Here is a 16,206-nt window from a genome sequence, read left to right as displayed (position 1 = left end):
GGAGTGTTTGATAGGACAGTGTAGAGGGAGCTTTACTCTGTATCTAACCCGTGCTGTACCTGCACTGGGAGTGTTTGATGTGACAGTGTAGAGGGAGCTTTACTCTGTATCTAACCCGTGCTGTACCTGCGCTGGGGGTGTTTGATGGGACAGTGTCGAGGGAGCTTTACTCTGTATCTAACCTGTGCTGTACCTGCCCTGGGAGTGTTTGATAGGACAGTGTAGAGGGAGCTTTACTCTGTATCTAACCCGTGCTGTACCTGCCATGGAAGAATCACGCAATACTCTAGAATTGTTTTGAATAATTTTTATTGACATTCAGACCTGACAGTTTTACCAGATAACAAAGTCATACAACCTTATTCTGGGGAGCACCACTCGGAGCTGAGGGTGATCAGGACCGTGTTCTGGGAGAGTTGAGGATGTTCTTGTCCTTCTTGCTTCATTGTGACTCGTGGTTCTCCTGACAGTCGCTGTAATTCTGGATGTTTTGTAGCCTTAGCTTCCTGAGTCTGTTGCTGGGCAGAATATATTATGTAGACTTGTTTTTCCAATAGTTCAACATCCGCCTTATCTCTTCCTTTGTTACGTCTCACACTTTCGTAACTCTCACCAGATTGGATAAGCTTTGACAATGAACAGTCGAGCAGGCCGCAGTCAGTCTGTAATACTGTTCCGTTCTGGGCACCGCACCTCAGGAAGGATATATTGGCACAGATTCACCAGAATGATACCAGGGCTAAAGGGGTTAAATGATGAGGACAGGTTGCACAGACTAGGCTTGTGTTCCCCATGAACCATCAGCTCCAGAGACTGAAAGATTAAACAGCAGTACAAGATTTATGAAAGAATTTCCATGTTCACATTGCCCCAGCTGCCGGCAGGGCCCTGCCCTACAGAGCAGGGTGAACTTGTTGGTGTGTCCGCAGGTGGGGTGACTGAGTGAATCCCTTCCCACACACAGAGCAGGTGAACGGTCTCTCCCCGGTGTGAACTCGCTGGTGTGTCACCAGGTGGGATGAATCAATGAATCCCTTGCCACACACGGAGGTGAACGGTGTCTCTCCGGTGTGGACCCACTGGTGCGTCAGCAGGTGGGATGACTGAGTGAATCCCTTCCCACACACGGAGCAGGTGAATGGTCTCTCCCTGGTGTGAACTCGCTGGTGTATCAGCAGGTGGGATGACTGAGTGACTCCCTTCCCACACACGGAGCAGGTGAACGGTCTCTCCCCAGTGTGAACTCGCTGGTGTCTCAGTAGGTGGGATGACTGAGTGAATCCCTTCCCACACACGGAGCAGGTGAACAGCCTCTCTCCGGTGTGAACTCGCTGGTGTGTCAGCAGGTGGGATGACTGAGTGACTCCCTTCCCACACACGGAGCAGGTTGTTGTGGAGTATTTTAAACCTACACTCGACACAAGGTTTTCAGATCGTTATTCAAATGGTCTTTAATACACCAGTGGGGAGAAAATCTCTAACTGGCGCACCAGTAAGGACTTCTCCAAAATTATACAGTAAGCGTTACATATTTATACGTTCAAATGTCGTGTTAACCTCGTGCATATTCCGTTACATTGTTTTAATTGGCTTAAGGCCCGCGTGCACAGTTGCTGTTTGGCTAATTCCCTATCTCGCGTCACACAATCTTTTGCCTATATGTTATTGTCACATGATCTTTATGATGTCACCTGTAATTGTATTTTGTGACCGTTAGTAAAACCACATGTCTGCATTTCTGTCTTGCTGTGCCCCGTGTGGTTTCACTTCCATAGTTTGTGGTTGGTGTTTCTGAGCTAATTTCATCTAATGTTCAAAAGCATCGAAACTTTGTGGTCAACATGTCTGATCTCTGCCGGTCACTGTCTCAACCGTTTCTAGTGTGTAAGCTGCATTGTTAACCCCTTAATTCCTGAAGGGCGCCGATGCCCCACTTCAGACCCCCCTTTTGGTCCTTGGCTAACTTACCCAAGATGACCAATTACTACTACTACTGCCTTAGGCATCCCGCCCCGCTTGCAGTGGCCAGCTGCTAGGTTGGGGACACCTAGTGCGTTTTAGAGCTCAGTAATTCCTTCATCTTGCACATGTTTGAGCAGCTTACTCTGTTCTTTAACTATTGTCTTTGCCCTGGTTTTGTTTCTACGCTTCGAGCAAGCAGCACAAGTCATTGTAAGCCAACCTAATGCTAATATTAATTGTAGCGCTACCAGTACATGAGAGATGATGCAGATCCAAGGATGGATATCTACATTTAAGCCCCAGTTTCAGGCTGTTTCACATCACGGTATCTTACGGAGTTTGGTTTCAATCTCCTTGTCTAGTTCCTGTAACTCTTGTTTTAGGAGATGGTACCGTTTCATGTTCACAGAATCACAGAAACCCCACAGTGCAGATAGAGGCCATTTCGGCCCATCGAGCCTGCACCGACACATATCCCACCCTATCCCCGTAACCCCACGTATTTAATCCCCTAACACTAAGGGTCAATTTTATCATAGCCAAATCAACCTAACCCGCACATCTTTGGACTGTGGGAGGAAACCGGAGCACCCAGAGGAAACCCACGCAGACACAGGGAGAATGTGCAAACTCCACACAGACAGTCGCCCGAGGCCGGATTTGAACCCGGGTCCCTGGCGCTGTGAGGCAACAGTGCTAACCACTATGCCACCATGTTGAATGGGTTAAAAGGGAGAAAGGGGCTCATTAGCTAAAAATAAAGGAATTGAGGAACCGAGCATATATCCAACCATATAAAGAATTGTTTTGTATATGTCCCAGAGAGAAGTATGGTGTAATGTGGTCAAATGGTCAAACTGTCAGTTACAAATTGAGTAAGGTACACAAACCGTTAGTTACTAATTAAGGAATGAGGTGAAGATAACGTATGGGGTCACAAGACTAATGTAAACGGTCAGAATGTACACACGGGTCGCAAGAATTTGCATCCGAAGCCAACTGTTTGATGTAAGCCACGACTTAGAGCAAAAACTGTATAAAAGGCAATGGATTGTAACAATCGGGGAACATCTGTCCACGGATAGGTGTTCCCCTGTTAACGTGTAATAAAATTGTGTTGAAGGTACTTTCCGGACTCTGAGTGGGCTTTTGTGTTGCATGACACACGGGCACCCACGGCTCCCCGTAACAACCTGTTGCAGAGGTGAGTAAAGGGGATTTAGTCCATCTGTGACCAGACCATAACCACAAGCCCGTCTGGGTATCACACCTATACGGTCCGTGAGGTTATTATTAGATTTACAGCCAGACGTTGTGCCTTCACTTGTCGACCTATTCTATGTGATAACATGAACAGTCCACCGGCGTGTTTCAGGCCTTCCACGACCGGTGGGTACCGGAGGGACTGGCATGCATCATCACCCCCGAAAATAGAATTTTAATTTAATTTAAGTTTCCTTTAAACTTTTTTGGGGTATGTTACATGTTTTATTGGTTGTGCCCCTTTAAGGGGCACATGGTTGACTTTTAACAGGCAATTGCCTATGATAAGGGAAAAAAATATGAACAGTCAAATCAAGGGAATCATCAGCACAACAGATTAAAAGATTAAACAATAGTACAGGAATTTATAAAACATTCATCCATTCCATGTTCATGTCACCCCAGTTGTCAACAGGGCCCTGCGCTACAGAACAGTGTGAACAAGCTGGTGTTTCAGCAGGGCATTGTAGCTTTTAAAGTTCTTCCCACAGCCAGAACATGTAAACGGTCTCTCATCGGTGTGAACAAGCTGGTGTCTCAGCAGGCTGGAGGACAGCAAGAATCCCTTTCCACACACACAGCAGGTGAATGGCCTCTCCCCGGTGTGAACTCGCTGGTGTGTAGTCAGAGCCCAGGATCTTTTAAAGCTCTTCCCACAGTCAGAACATTTAAAGGGTCTCTCATCAGTGTGAACAAGCTGGTGCATCAGCAAGTTAGATGAATCAGTGAATTGCTTCCCACACACAGAGCAGGGAAATGGCCTCTCCCCAGTGTGAACTCGCTGGTGTCTGATCAGAACCTCGGAGCCTTTAAAGCTCTTCCCACAGTCGGAACATTTAAATGGCCTCTCATCAGTGTGAACTTGGTGGTGTGCCTGCAGGTTGGATAACTGTGTAAATCGCTTCCCACACATGGAGCAGGTGAATGGCCTCTCCCCAGTGTGAATTCGCTGGTGAATCTGCAAGCTGGATGACCCAGTGAAACCCTTCCCACACACAGAGCAGGTGAACGGCCTCTCCCCAGTGTGATCTCGCTGGTGTATCTGCAAGTGGGATGGCTGAGTGAAACCCTTCCCACACACAGAGCAGCTGAACAGTCTCTCTCCAGTGTGAGACCGCTGGTGTGTCATCAGATTCGTGGAACTTTTAAACTTCTTCCCACAGTCGGAACATTTAAACGGTCTCTCACCAGTGTGGACAAGCTGGTGTCTCAGCAGGTGGGATGTGCAAGTGAATCCTTTCCCACACACGGAGCAGGTGAGTGAACTGTCCCCAGGTTGACTGTGCAGATTAAATTTCAACACAGACGGGGAACTGAATCCATTCCCACCATCCCCACCTTTACCCGGTTTCTCCCCGGTGTGACGGTGCATGTGTCTCGCCAAGGCAGGCAATCGGCTGAAGGTGAGTCCACACATGGAGCACGTGTGCAGTTTGTCCGTGCTGTGATCACTGCTCTCTCCTTCCATGTGCAAAGGCCAATGATATAAATTGAGTGACTCTGTCAGATCTTGATGTGATGTTGGTTTGAGCTTCCTCTCTGTAAATGCTCCGCTTCTAAGAAAAAACCCTGTGAAAGGAGTGTAGAAAGTGGTAAGAGGGAGAATGTCATCTCATGTTGCTCTTTCGCAGCCAGGGGCAGTGAAGCTGATTTTCAGGCCCCAGCTGCTGCACAACTTGGTTGAAAGAATCAATAGTAATGGTGGCTGCAATTCCCACAAGCCCCCGCGCTCCAGAAAGCGCTCCGGCCGCTGCGCTGAGTTGTGGCTGACACCGCGCATGCGCCCCATGGCCCCGCCCTCTCCTGCTCCACAGGCGCCCAGCCCGCACCGCGTATGCTCAGCACACACCCTGCTCCCCTGTCAATCATCCTCCTGCGCGCTGGGCCCCTGAGCTCCAGGCTGCCGCGCGGGGCTTTCTTTGTAAAGTCGGTGTTGGTTATGAGCCGCAATCAGTGAGGGAAAGTGAGTTTTCCCCCAGATCCAATTGAGATCAGCGGAGGGGAGAGAATAAAGGGGAATCCTAACCTGAGAGTCCACGGATCCAGGCCCCGAGCGGAGCTTCTTCAGTTTGCCGGAGCGCGCTCCAGGGACACGTGACCCAGGCCTGATTGACGGGAGCTTCCGACCAATAGGGAGCGAGCGGGGCGGGGCTAGAGGAGCAAGCCAGCGGCGGGTCCTCCAACCAATCGGGGAGCCTGAGGGGCGGGACTTGCGCCAGCTGATTGTCTGATCCACAGGGCAGCGAGTTTCTCCAGTCCTTTATTCAGGGCCTGGGGCCAGAGGAGGCTGTGGGCCTTTATTCCCCTCACTGGACACAAGGCTCTTTGGCTCACAACACACGGGCTCAGATTGCAATACAGTCTTTTTAAATTCAGGAATCAAAGGGACAGGATCTCTAATTGTGTTTTGCGACAGTTCCTGGGACAGACTTAGATTTTCGGAAGGCGTTTGACAAAGTACCACATGGAAGGCTGGTTAGCAAAATTGAGGCTCATGGAATAGGTGGGTCAGTGGCAGCTTGGATAAGGAATTGGCTTAAGGACAGAAAACAGCGAGTTGTGGTAAATGGGTGTTTTTCAGACTGGAGGATGGTAGCGGTGTTCCCCCAGGGTCAGTGCTGGGTCCACTGCTTTTTTTGGATAGAGACACACAGAACAGAAAGAGGCCCTTCGGCCCATCGTGTCTGCACCAGCCATCAAGCCCTGTCTATTCTAATCCCATTTTCCAGCACTGGGTCCGTAGCCTTGTATGCTATGGTGTTTCAAGTGCTCATCTAAATGCTTCTTGAATGTTGTGAGGGTTCCTGCCTCTATCACCCTTTCAGGCAGTGAGTTCCAGATTCCAACCACCCTCTGGGTGAAAAAGTTTTTCCTCAAATCCCCTCTAAACCTCCTGCCCCTTACCTTGAAACTATGCCCCCTGGTTATTGACCCCTTTACTAAGGGGAAAAGTTCCTTTCTATCTACCCTATTTATGCCCCTCATAATTTTGTACACCTCAATCAGGTCCCCCCTCAGCCTTCTCTGCTCCAAGGAAAACAACCCCAGCCTGTCCAGTCTCTCCTCATAGCTGAAGCGCTCCAGCCCAGGTAACATCCTGGTGAATCTCCTCTGCACCCTCTCCAATGCAATCAAATCCATCCTATAGTGTGGCGACCAGAACTGCACACAGTATTCCAGCTGTGGCCTAACTAGCGTTTTGTACAGCTCCATCATAACATCCCTGCTCTTATATTCTATGCCTCAGCTAATGAAGGCAAGTATCCCATATGCCTTTTTAATCACCTTATCTACCTGTCCTGCTGCCTTCAGGGATCTATGTACATGCACACCAAGGTCCCTCTGATCCTCTGTCCTTCCTAGGGTCCTACCACTCATTGTGTATTCCCTTGCCTTGGTAGTCCTCCCAAAATGCATCACCTCACACTTTTCAGGGTTAAATTCCATTTGCCTCTGTTCTGCCCATCTAACTAACCCATCTATATCGTCCTGTAGCCTGAGGCTTCCCTCCTCGCTATTTACCACTCCACCAATTTTCGTGTCATCTGCGAACTTACTGATCATACCTCCTACATTCATATCTAAATCATGAATGTACACTACAAACAGCAAGGGGACCAGCACCGATCCCTGCGGTACACCACTGGACACAGGCTTCCAGTCACAAAAACAACCTTCGACCATCACCCTCTGCCTCCTGCCACTAAGCCAATTTTGGATCCAATGTGCCAATTTGCCCTGGATCCCATGGGTTCTTACCTTCTTGACCAGACTCCCATGTGAGACTTTGTCAAAAGCCTTACTGAAGTCCATGTAGACTACATCAACTGCACTACCCTGATCCACACACCTAATCACCCCCTCAAAAAATTCAATAAAATTGGTTAGACTTGATCTCCCCTTGACAAAGCCATGCTGACTATCCTTGATTAATCCTTGCCTCTCCAAGTGGAGACTAATTCTGTCCCTCAGAAGTTTTTCCAATAATTTCCCTACCACTGATGTTAGGCTCACTGGCCTGTAATTCCCTGGTTTATCTCTGCTACCCTTCTTGAATAATGGTACTACGTTAGCTGTTCTCCAGTCCTCTCACCAGAGGTTCTGAAAATTTGTGTCAGAGCCCCTGCAATCTCCTCCCTTGCCTCACAAAGCAGCCTGGGATACATCTCGTCTGGGCCTGGGGATTTATCCACTTTTAAGCCTGCTAAAACCACTAGTACCTCCTCCCTCTCAATACTAATTTCTTCCAAGTGTATCACAATCCCCCTGCCTGATTTCTATGTCTACATCGTCCTTCTCCATAGTGAACACAGATGCAAAATATTCATTTAAAACCTCACCTACATCTTCCGGCTCTACGCACAGATTGCCACTTTGGTCCCTAATGGGCCTTACTCTTTCCCTGGTTATCCTCTTGCCCTTAATATACTTATAAAACACCTTGGGATTTTCCTTTATTTTGCCTGCCAGTGTTTTTTCATGCCCCCTCTTCGCTCTCCTAATTTATTTTTTTAAGTACCCCCCTGCACTTTCTATACTCCTCTAGGGTTTCCACTGTTTTTAGTCCTTCGTATCTGCCTTAAAGCCTCCCTTTTTTTCCTAATCCATTCTTGTATATCCCTTGACATCCAAGGTTCCCTGGGCTTGTTGGTCCCACCCTTGACTTCTATGGGAACATGATGGCGTTGTACTCTCTCTATTTCCTTTCTGAAAGACTCCCACTGCTCTGATGTGGATTTTCCTACAAGTAGCTGATCCCAGTCCACTTTGGCCAGATCCTGCCTTATCATATTAAAATCAGCCTTCCCCCAATTTAGAACCTTTATTTCCGGTCCAACTTTGTCCTTCTCCATGACTACCTTAAATCTCAGTGAATTATGGTCACTGTCACCAAAATGCTCTCCTACTGACACTTCTACCACTTGCCCGGCTACATTCCCTAGAATTAGGTCCAGTACCGCCCCCTCTCTTGTAGGACTTTCTACATGCTGGCTCAAAAAGCTCTCCTGGATGCACTTTAAGAATTCCGCACCCTCTAAGCCTTTCACACTCTGGCTAGCCCAGTTAATATTGGGGAAGTTGAAATCCCCTACTTTTATTACCCTATTCTTTCTACACTTCTCTGAGATTTGCCGACATATCTGTTCCTCTATCTCCCCATGACTGTTTGGAGGCCTACAGTACACACCCAGCAAAGTGCATGCCCCCTTTTTGTTTTTAAGTTCTACCCATATGGACTCATTAGAGGAACCTACTAAGATATCATCCCTCCTTACTGCAGTAATTGACTTCTTGATTAATATTGCAACACCCCCTCCTCTTTTACACCCCCCTGTCTCGCCCAGAATATTGAGCTGCCAGTACTGCCCCTCCCTCAACCATGTCTCTGTGATAGCAACAATATCATACTCCCATGTGTTCATCAACACCTTCAATTCATCTGCCTTACTCGCAAGACTCCTTGCATTAAAATAAATGCCATCCAGCCTTGCCATACTCCCTTGTGCCATTACATATTTATTCTGCCTTCCAGACTGACGTGTTTTTTCCTCTATATTTAGCGGTGCATCACCCTCTACTATAGCTCCACTCCGCATCCCATCTCACTACCAAGCTGGTGAGGCCACAGCTGGAGTACTGTGTGCAGTTCTGGTCACCTCACTATAGGAAGGATGTGATTGCTTTGGAGAGGGTGCAGAGAAGATTCACCAGGATGTTACCTGGGATGGAGCGCCTCAGCTATGAAGAAAGACTAAACAGGCTGGGGTTGTTTTCCTTGGAGCAAAGAAGGCTGAGGGGGGACCTGATTGAGGTGTACAAAATGATGAGGGGCATAGATAGGGTAGACAAAGAGGAACTTTTCCCCTTAGTAGGGGGGTCAATAACAAGGGGGCATAGATTCAGGGTAAGGGGCAGGAGATTTAGAGGGGATTTGAGGAGGAACTTTTTCATCCAGAGGGTGGTTGGAGTCTGGAACTCAATGCCTAAAAGGGTGGTAGAGGCAGGAACCCTCACAACATTCAAGAAGCATTTGGATGAGCACTTGAAATGCCATTGCATACAGAGCTATGGACCAAATGCTGGAAAATGGGATTAGACTGAACAGGGATGGATGGGCGGCGCAGACACGATGGGCCGAAGGGCCTCTTTCTGTGCTGTAAAACTCTATGACTCTATGACTATGAGAATCATCGGACTGAACCACAGGGTTACAAATGCTGCAATAAACTCAAAATGTTCTGGTCAACAGAAAGACCTGATGTTGCAAAATAACGTATCGGTGCAGAGGGGGAACCGCAACAGGAACCACATGACTTAGGCAGCTGGCAATGGGTCGGGCCACAATAGAGCTGGAGTTAACAATTCTCAGAATTAGGGCAAGGGTGCGCTGACAGCCACCTGGTATTATCAGGAACTGTGACAAACCACGTTGTAACACCGAGTGTTTTAGACAAGAGGCGGGAACAATGTATAAAGCACCATTTGGATGTATAAATATCTGACCACCGCTGTAACAATCTGGAGAAGCTTGGCTCAGACAGAAGCAGGCTGTCTGCCCACGCATGCCAATAAAGACTGCTTGAGCTCTCGATATCAGACTTGTGTTGAGAATTTAAAATTACTCCACAACATTTTCCAATCCGCTGGGACCTGTCCAGAGTATGTTGGGATATTGCAATCAAGTCCGGATCACCGGCGGAGTGAGTTTTCTCAGGGTTTTTTATATATATAGCGGAGAGAAGCGCGGGCGGGGAGATAAATAAAAAGAAAATACAAACCGGACCGTCCCAGCGCCCTCCCGGCACCGAGCGGAGCGGATTGAGCGGCCGCAGCCCCTTGTCTTCTGCAGGGAGCCGGACTGGGGCACGTCATCAACTCCACGGCGGTGACTGACGGGAGCTCCGACCAATAGGGAGAGAGCGGGCGGAGCTTGGAGGACTGAGGTGGCGGCGGGTCCTCCAACCAATCGGGGTGTCCGAGGGGCGGGACTTCCGCCGCCTGCTTCTCCCGCTGCTGAGACAAGTGGAATGCAGCAGAGGGCGCTCTTCTGAGTTTGGGGCTCAGGCCTGTTAGTGGAGCAGTGCAGAGGGAACTTTACTCTGCACTGGGCTTCACTCCCTCAGCACTGCACTGGAGGGGCAGCACAGAGTTTTAGACTCGAGTCTCTAGAGTGGAACTTCAACCCACAACCTTCTGACTCAGAGGAGAGAGTGCTGCCGCCTGAGCCACGGCTGACACTCTGTATCTAACCCGTGCTGCACCTGCCCTGGGAGTGTTTGATGGGACACTGTAGAGGGAGCTTCACTCTGTATCTAACCTGTGCTGTACCTGCCCTGGGAGTATATAAAAAGTAAAAGGGTGGCTAAAGTGAGTGTTGGTCCCTTAGAGGACGAGACCGGGAAATTAGTAGTGGGGAACATGGAGATGGCAAAAACGCTCAACAAATATTTTGTATCAGTCTTTACAGTAGAGGACACTAAAAATATCCCAACACTGGACAAACAGGGGGCTATGGGGGGGGGGGGGGGGTGGAGGAGATAAACATGATTAAAATCACTAAGGAGATGGTACTCGGTAAGATAATGGGACTTAAGGCGGATAAATCCCCTCGACCTGATGGCTTACATCCTAGGGTCTTGAGAGAGGTAGCGGTGGGGATTGCGGATGCATTGGTGGTAATTTTCCAAAACTCCCTGGATTCAGGCAAGGTCCCAGCAGATTGGAAAACTGCTAATGAAACGCCCTTATTTAAAAAGGGAGGTAGACAAAAGGCTGGAAACCATAGACCAGTTAGCCTAACATCTGTGGTTGGTAAAATGTTGGAGTCCATTATTAAGGAAGCAGTAACAGGACATTTGGATAAGCATAATTTAATCCAATAGAGTCAGCATGGTTTTATAAAGGGGAAGTCATGTTTGACAAATTTGCAATGTGGTAAACCACTGTTATACCTGCCTGTGTGGGTGTTTGTATTCCACTGTGTACATGTCTCAGCTGACTCCTCCCACAAGTCCAGGTATAAAGGTGACTGCTCCACAGTCCCTCTGTATTCTGGACTGGTTGACCACTCGAGGCACACCTTCATTCTCTTGTTAATAAAAGCCTGTTAGTTACTCGCTTAACCTCAGTCTTTTCAGTAATTGATAGCGCATCAATTTTATTAACAAGATTTTTTTATAATGGAGAAGATCCTCACACCAGCATGCCTGGACTTAGACCATCGGGAGGCGGACGCATCCACCAAGTTTGCTCACTGGCTTAGGTGCTTTGAAAGATCCTGATCGCCTCCGCTGCAACGGTCAAATCGGATGAGGACAAACTGGATGTCCTGACCTCCAAAGTGAACCACCGAGCATACTCGGTCATCCAGGACGCGACCTCGTACATGGCTGCTCTCAAGCTCCTCAAGGACCAGTACACGCGCCCAGTGAACGAGGTGTACGCCAGGCACCTCCTGGGGAGTCGTAAACAACAACCTGGGGAATCGACCGAGGAATACCTTCAGGCACTGTCTGTGCTTGGCCGGGCCTGTGGTTGTAAGGATGTAAAGGCTGCCGTGTACACAGAGGAACTTATCCGGGACGCTTTTGTAGTGGGCCACAGGTCCAATTGCACCCGACAGCGACTGTTGGAGCAGAGTGACCTCAACAAGGCCTCTGAACTCGCACTATCATTGGACGCAGCCTACCGGGGCATGGATGGCTACTCCTCTGCACCGTGGACGCCGCGGGGAACGACAGCCTGGGACACGGTAGGACCGTCTCATAGCGCCGTGCCACCCCAGCCACATCCCAGCAACGGCCCAACTACCGCAGCAGTGTCCCAAGGCCAGAAATGCTACTTCTGTGGCCAGGCCAAACACCCCAGAGCGCGCTGCCTGGCGAAAAATGCGATCTGCTCGGGCTGCGGGAAGAAGGGACACTACGCCAGCATCTGCAGGGCCAAAGCCACCCCGAACCTCAGCAGCGCCGCGTGTGGGCCGTGCGGGCCACCATCTTGGGCCTCCCCAGCCATGTGCGAACCACCGGAACAGCAGCCATTTTGGACACCTCCAGCCACATGGGGATCATGGACGCCGCCATCTTGGACACCAGCCGGGACGCAGCAGTCCCCCAACACCGCCTCATCTGATACCCACAGCGACACACCGACCCCTACGCTGGCCTTCGTTACGCTGGACCAAGCGAGACCGCACCAACTGGCCCGGTCCACAATGGACATTAAGGTAAATGGTCACGAAACAACCTGCCTTTTTGACTCTGGGAGCACGGAGAGCTTCATCCACCCCGACACGGTGTGGCGTTGCTCTCTCCCAGTCCTGCCTGCGCACCAGCGGATTTCTATGGCCTCCGAGTCCCAGTCGGCGGACATTGGCGGCTACTGCGTGGTGACACTCTTAGTAGACGGGACTGTGTACGATAATTTTAAACTTCTGGTCCTGCCCCACCTCTGCGCTGCCGTTCTACTGGGGTTAGATTTTCAGTGTCACCTTAAAAGTGTTACGATGGCGTACGGTGGACCCCTCCCCCCACTCACAGTCCGCAGCCAGCAGCTTCCAAACTGCCCGCCGCGCACCAGGTGCAACCTCTCCACACTCAGTCGTCCCCCCCACTGTTTGCTAACCTCACCCCCGACTGTAAGCCCATCGCCACAAAGAGCAGGTGATACAGTGCCGGGGACAGGGTTTTCATTAAAACCGAAGTGGAGCGGCTCCTGAAGGAGGGGATTATTGAGGGCAGCACCAGCCCCTGGCGAGCCCAGGTTGTGGTCGTTAAGACCGGCGAGAAGCAGCGCCTGGTCATCGACTACAGCCAGACAATAAATCGCTACACCCTGCTGGACGCTTACCCACTCCCCCGCATAGCTGATATGGTCAACCAGATCGCACAGTACCGCGTCTTCTCGACCATTGACCAGAAATCAGCGTACCACCAGCTCCCTATCCACCCTGAGGACCGCCAGTATACTGCCTTTGAGGCAAACGGCCGCCTCTATCACTTCCTTAGGGTTCCCTTTGGCGTCACCAATGGGGTCTCCGTCTTCCAAAGGGAGATGGACCGGATGGTCGATCAAAATGCGTTGCAGGCCACTTTCCCATATCTGGACAATGTGACCATCTGCGGCTATGACTTGCAGGACCATGACGCAAACCTCGAAAAATTCCTCTGCACCGCCCAACTCCTAAACCTGACATATAACAAGGAGAAGTGCATATTCCGCACAACCCGCCTCACCATCCTTGGCTGTGTTGTGGAACACGGAGTCATCGGTCCCATCCCCGACCGGATGCGTCCCCTTATGGAACTCCCACTGCCCCACTGCCTCAAGGCCTTGAAGAGGTGCCTAGGGTTTTTCTCCTATTACGCCCAGTGGGTCCCCTACTATGCGGACAAGGCCCGTCCGCTGATCAAGTCCACCTCTTTTCCCTTGATGGCAGAGGCCCGCTTAGCCTTCCACCGTATCAAGGAAGACATTGCCAAAGCCACCATGCACGCAGTGGACGAATCCATCCCCTTCCAGGTGGAAAGCGGCGCGTCCGACTTTGCCCTGGCCGCTACCCTTAATCAGGCGGGGAGACCCGTGGCCTTCTTTTCACGAACCCTCCAGGACCCGGAGACCAGACAGTCAGCTGTTGAGAAGGAGGCCCAGGCTATTGTGGAGGCTGTGCGTCATTGGAGGCACTACCTGGCCGGAAAACGATTTACCCTGCTCACTGACCAGCGTTCAGTTGCTTTTATGTTTAACAACAAGCAGAGGGGCAAAATCAAAAACGACAAGATCTTGAGGTGGAGAATCGAACTTTCTACCTACAATTACGAGATCTTGTACCGGCCCGGGAAGCTCAATGAACCCCCGGATGCTCTATCGCGTGGCACCTGCGCCAGCGCGCAGATCGATAGACTGCGGGCCCTCCACAATGACCTCTGCCACCCGGGGGTCACCAGGTTCTTCCACTACATCAAGGCCCGCAACCTGCCTTACTCCATTGAGGTCAGGACCATGACCAGGAACTGCCAAGTCTGTGCTGAGTGCAAACTGCACTTTTATAGACCAGACAGGGCTCACCTGATAAAAGCCACTCGCCCCTTCCAGCGCCTGCGCGTTGATTTTAAAGGGCCTCTCCCCTCCTCCGACCGCAATGTGTACTTCCTCAACATTATTGATGAGTACTCCCGTTTCCCGTTCGCCATCCCCTGCCCGGACATGACCAGTGCCACGGTCATTAAATGTCTGAACGACCTCTTCACCCTGTTCGGTTTCCCCAGCGAAGAGCGTCGTTCCAGACCATCTTAATGACCGTCGGCACTCGGTCATGTCCGGCGCAGGGGATGGCCGACACGGGAAACGGCTAGTGTACTCACTCAATAATGCTTGAGGAACTTACACCATTGCAGGTCGGAGCGAGGGGAGAGGCCGCCCTGCTAGACTTAAAGTCTAGGGGCCTTCCGACCTCCCCGCTGGCAGGATGTGCTCCCTGATGCGCTCCACTCGATTCGGTCACTGCTCTGCACTGCCACTAACGCCACCCCTCATGAGAAAATGTTTGTCTTCCCAAGGAAGTCCACATCGGGGACATCGCTACCGCCATGGCTGACGTCCCCAGGGCCGCTCCTACTGAGAAGACATGTGAGGACACATAAAACAGACCCCCTGGTCGAGAGGGTCGACCTCGTCCACGCCAACCCCCAGTATGCTTACATTGCGTTACCGGACGGGTGGGAGGACACAGTCTCCATACGAGACCTCGCACCCTCGGGGGCCCCAGTAACCCACTACCACCACCCCCCACGATCCAATATCCAACCCCAGCAGACGGCACGCCTGGGCCCCGCGACCTGCCCGACACCCACGAGGACTACACACCAGTGCCCCAGCCTACGCGGGACTCGACGCCGGAAGCTTTACTACCCCTGCCGTCGCCACGTCGATCACAGCGGCAGACAAGACCTCCGGAGAGACTCCAATACACAAACTTTTAATACACTTCACCCCGCCGGAGTCATTTTTAAACAAGGGGTGAATGTGGTAAACCACTGTTATACCTGCCTGTGTGGGTGTTTGTATTCCACTGTGTACATGTCTGTACATGCCTCGGCTGACTCCTCCCACGAGTCCAGGTATAAAGGTGACTGCTCCACAGTCCCTCTGTATTCTGGACTGGTCGACCACTCGAGGCACACTTTCATTCTCTTGTTAATAAAAGCCTGTTAGTTACTCGCTTAACCTCAGTCTTTTGAGTAATTGATAGCGCATCACCTAACATCTGTGGTTGGTAAAATGTTGGAGTCCATTATTAAGGAAGCAGTAACAGGACATTTGGATAAGCATAATTTAATCCGACAGAGTCAGCATGGTTTTATAAAGGGGAAGTCATGTTTGACAAATTTGCTCGAATTCTTTGAGGATGTAACAAACAGGGTGGATAAAGGGGAACCAGTGGATGTGGTGCATTTGGACTTCCAAAAGGCATTCGACAAGGTGCCACACAAAAGATTACTGCACAAGATAAAAAATCACGGGATTGGGGGTAATATACTGGCATGGGTGGAAGATTGGCTATCTAACAGAAAACAGAGAGTGGGGATAAATGGTTCATTCTCGGGTTGGCAATCAGTAACTAGTGGTGTTCCGCAGGGGTCAGTGCTGGGACCCCAACTCTTTACAATCTATATTAACGATTTGGAGGAGGGGACCGAGTGCAACATATCCAAGTTTGCCGACGATACAAAGATGGGAGGGAAAGCAGTGAGTGAGGAGGACATAAAAAACCTGCAAAAGGACATAGAAAGGCTAAGTGAGTGGGCAGATGGAATATAATGTTGGAAAGTGTGAGGTTATGCACTTTGGCAGAAAAAATCAAAGAGCAAGTTATTATCTAAATGGAGAGAAACTGCAAAGTGCTGCAGTACAAAGGGATCTGGGGGTCCTGGTGCATGAAACACAGAAGGTTAGTATGCAGGTACAGCAGGTGATCAGGAA

The 16,206-nt window shown here is 50.3% G+C and overlaps 1 protein-coding gene across 1 annotated transcript in view; it reads right to left on the bottom strand.

Annotated features, from left to right (window-relative positions):
• Positions 1 to 347: 347 nt before the first annotated feature.
• Positions 348 to 16,206, bottom strand: part of LOC147084072 (uncharacterized) — a 50,034-nt gene continuing 34,175 nt past the window's right edge. Inside the window, exons 5-6 of the mRNA XM_085979891.1 lie at positions 3,726 to 4,794; positions 348 to 1,386 (exon numbers count right to left, since the gene is read on the bottom strand). Of these exons, the coding sequence (XP_085836017.1) occupies positions 894 to 1,386; positions 3,726 to 4,794 (1,562 nt within the window). The 3' untranslated portion in view covers positions 348 to 893. The remainder of the gene's footprint in view (positions 1,387 to 3,725; positions 4,795 to 16,206) is intronic.

The sequence above is a fragment of the Somniosus microcephalus genome, unplaced genomic scaffold (assembly GCF_052327205.1).
Source record: "Somniosus microcephalus isolate GS21.2 unplaced genomic scaffold, FLI_Smic_1.0 scaffold2, whole genome shotgun sequence".
Classification (NCBI taxonomy): domain Eukaryota; kingdom Metazoa; phylum Chordata; class Chondrichthyes; order Squaliformes; family Somniosidae; genus Somniosus; species Somniosus microcephalus.
The sequence above is the reverse complement of the archived record's forward strand: the minus strand, read 5'-3'. Positions and strand labels throughout refer to the sequence as shown.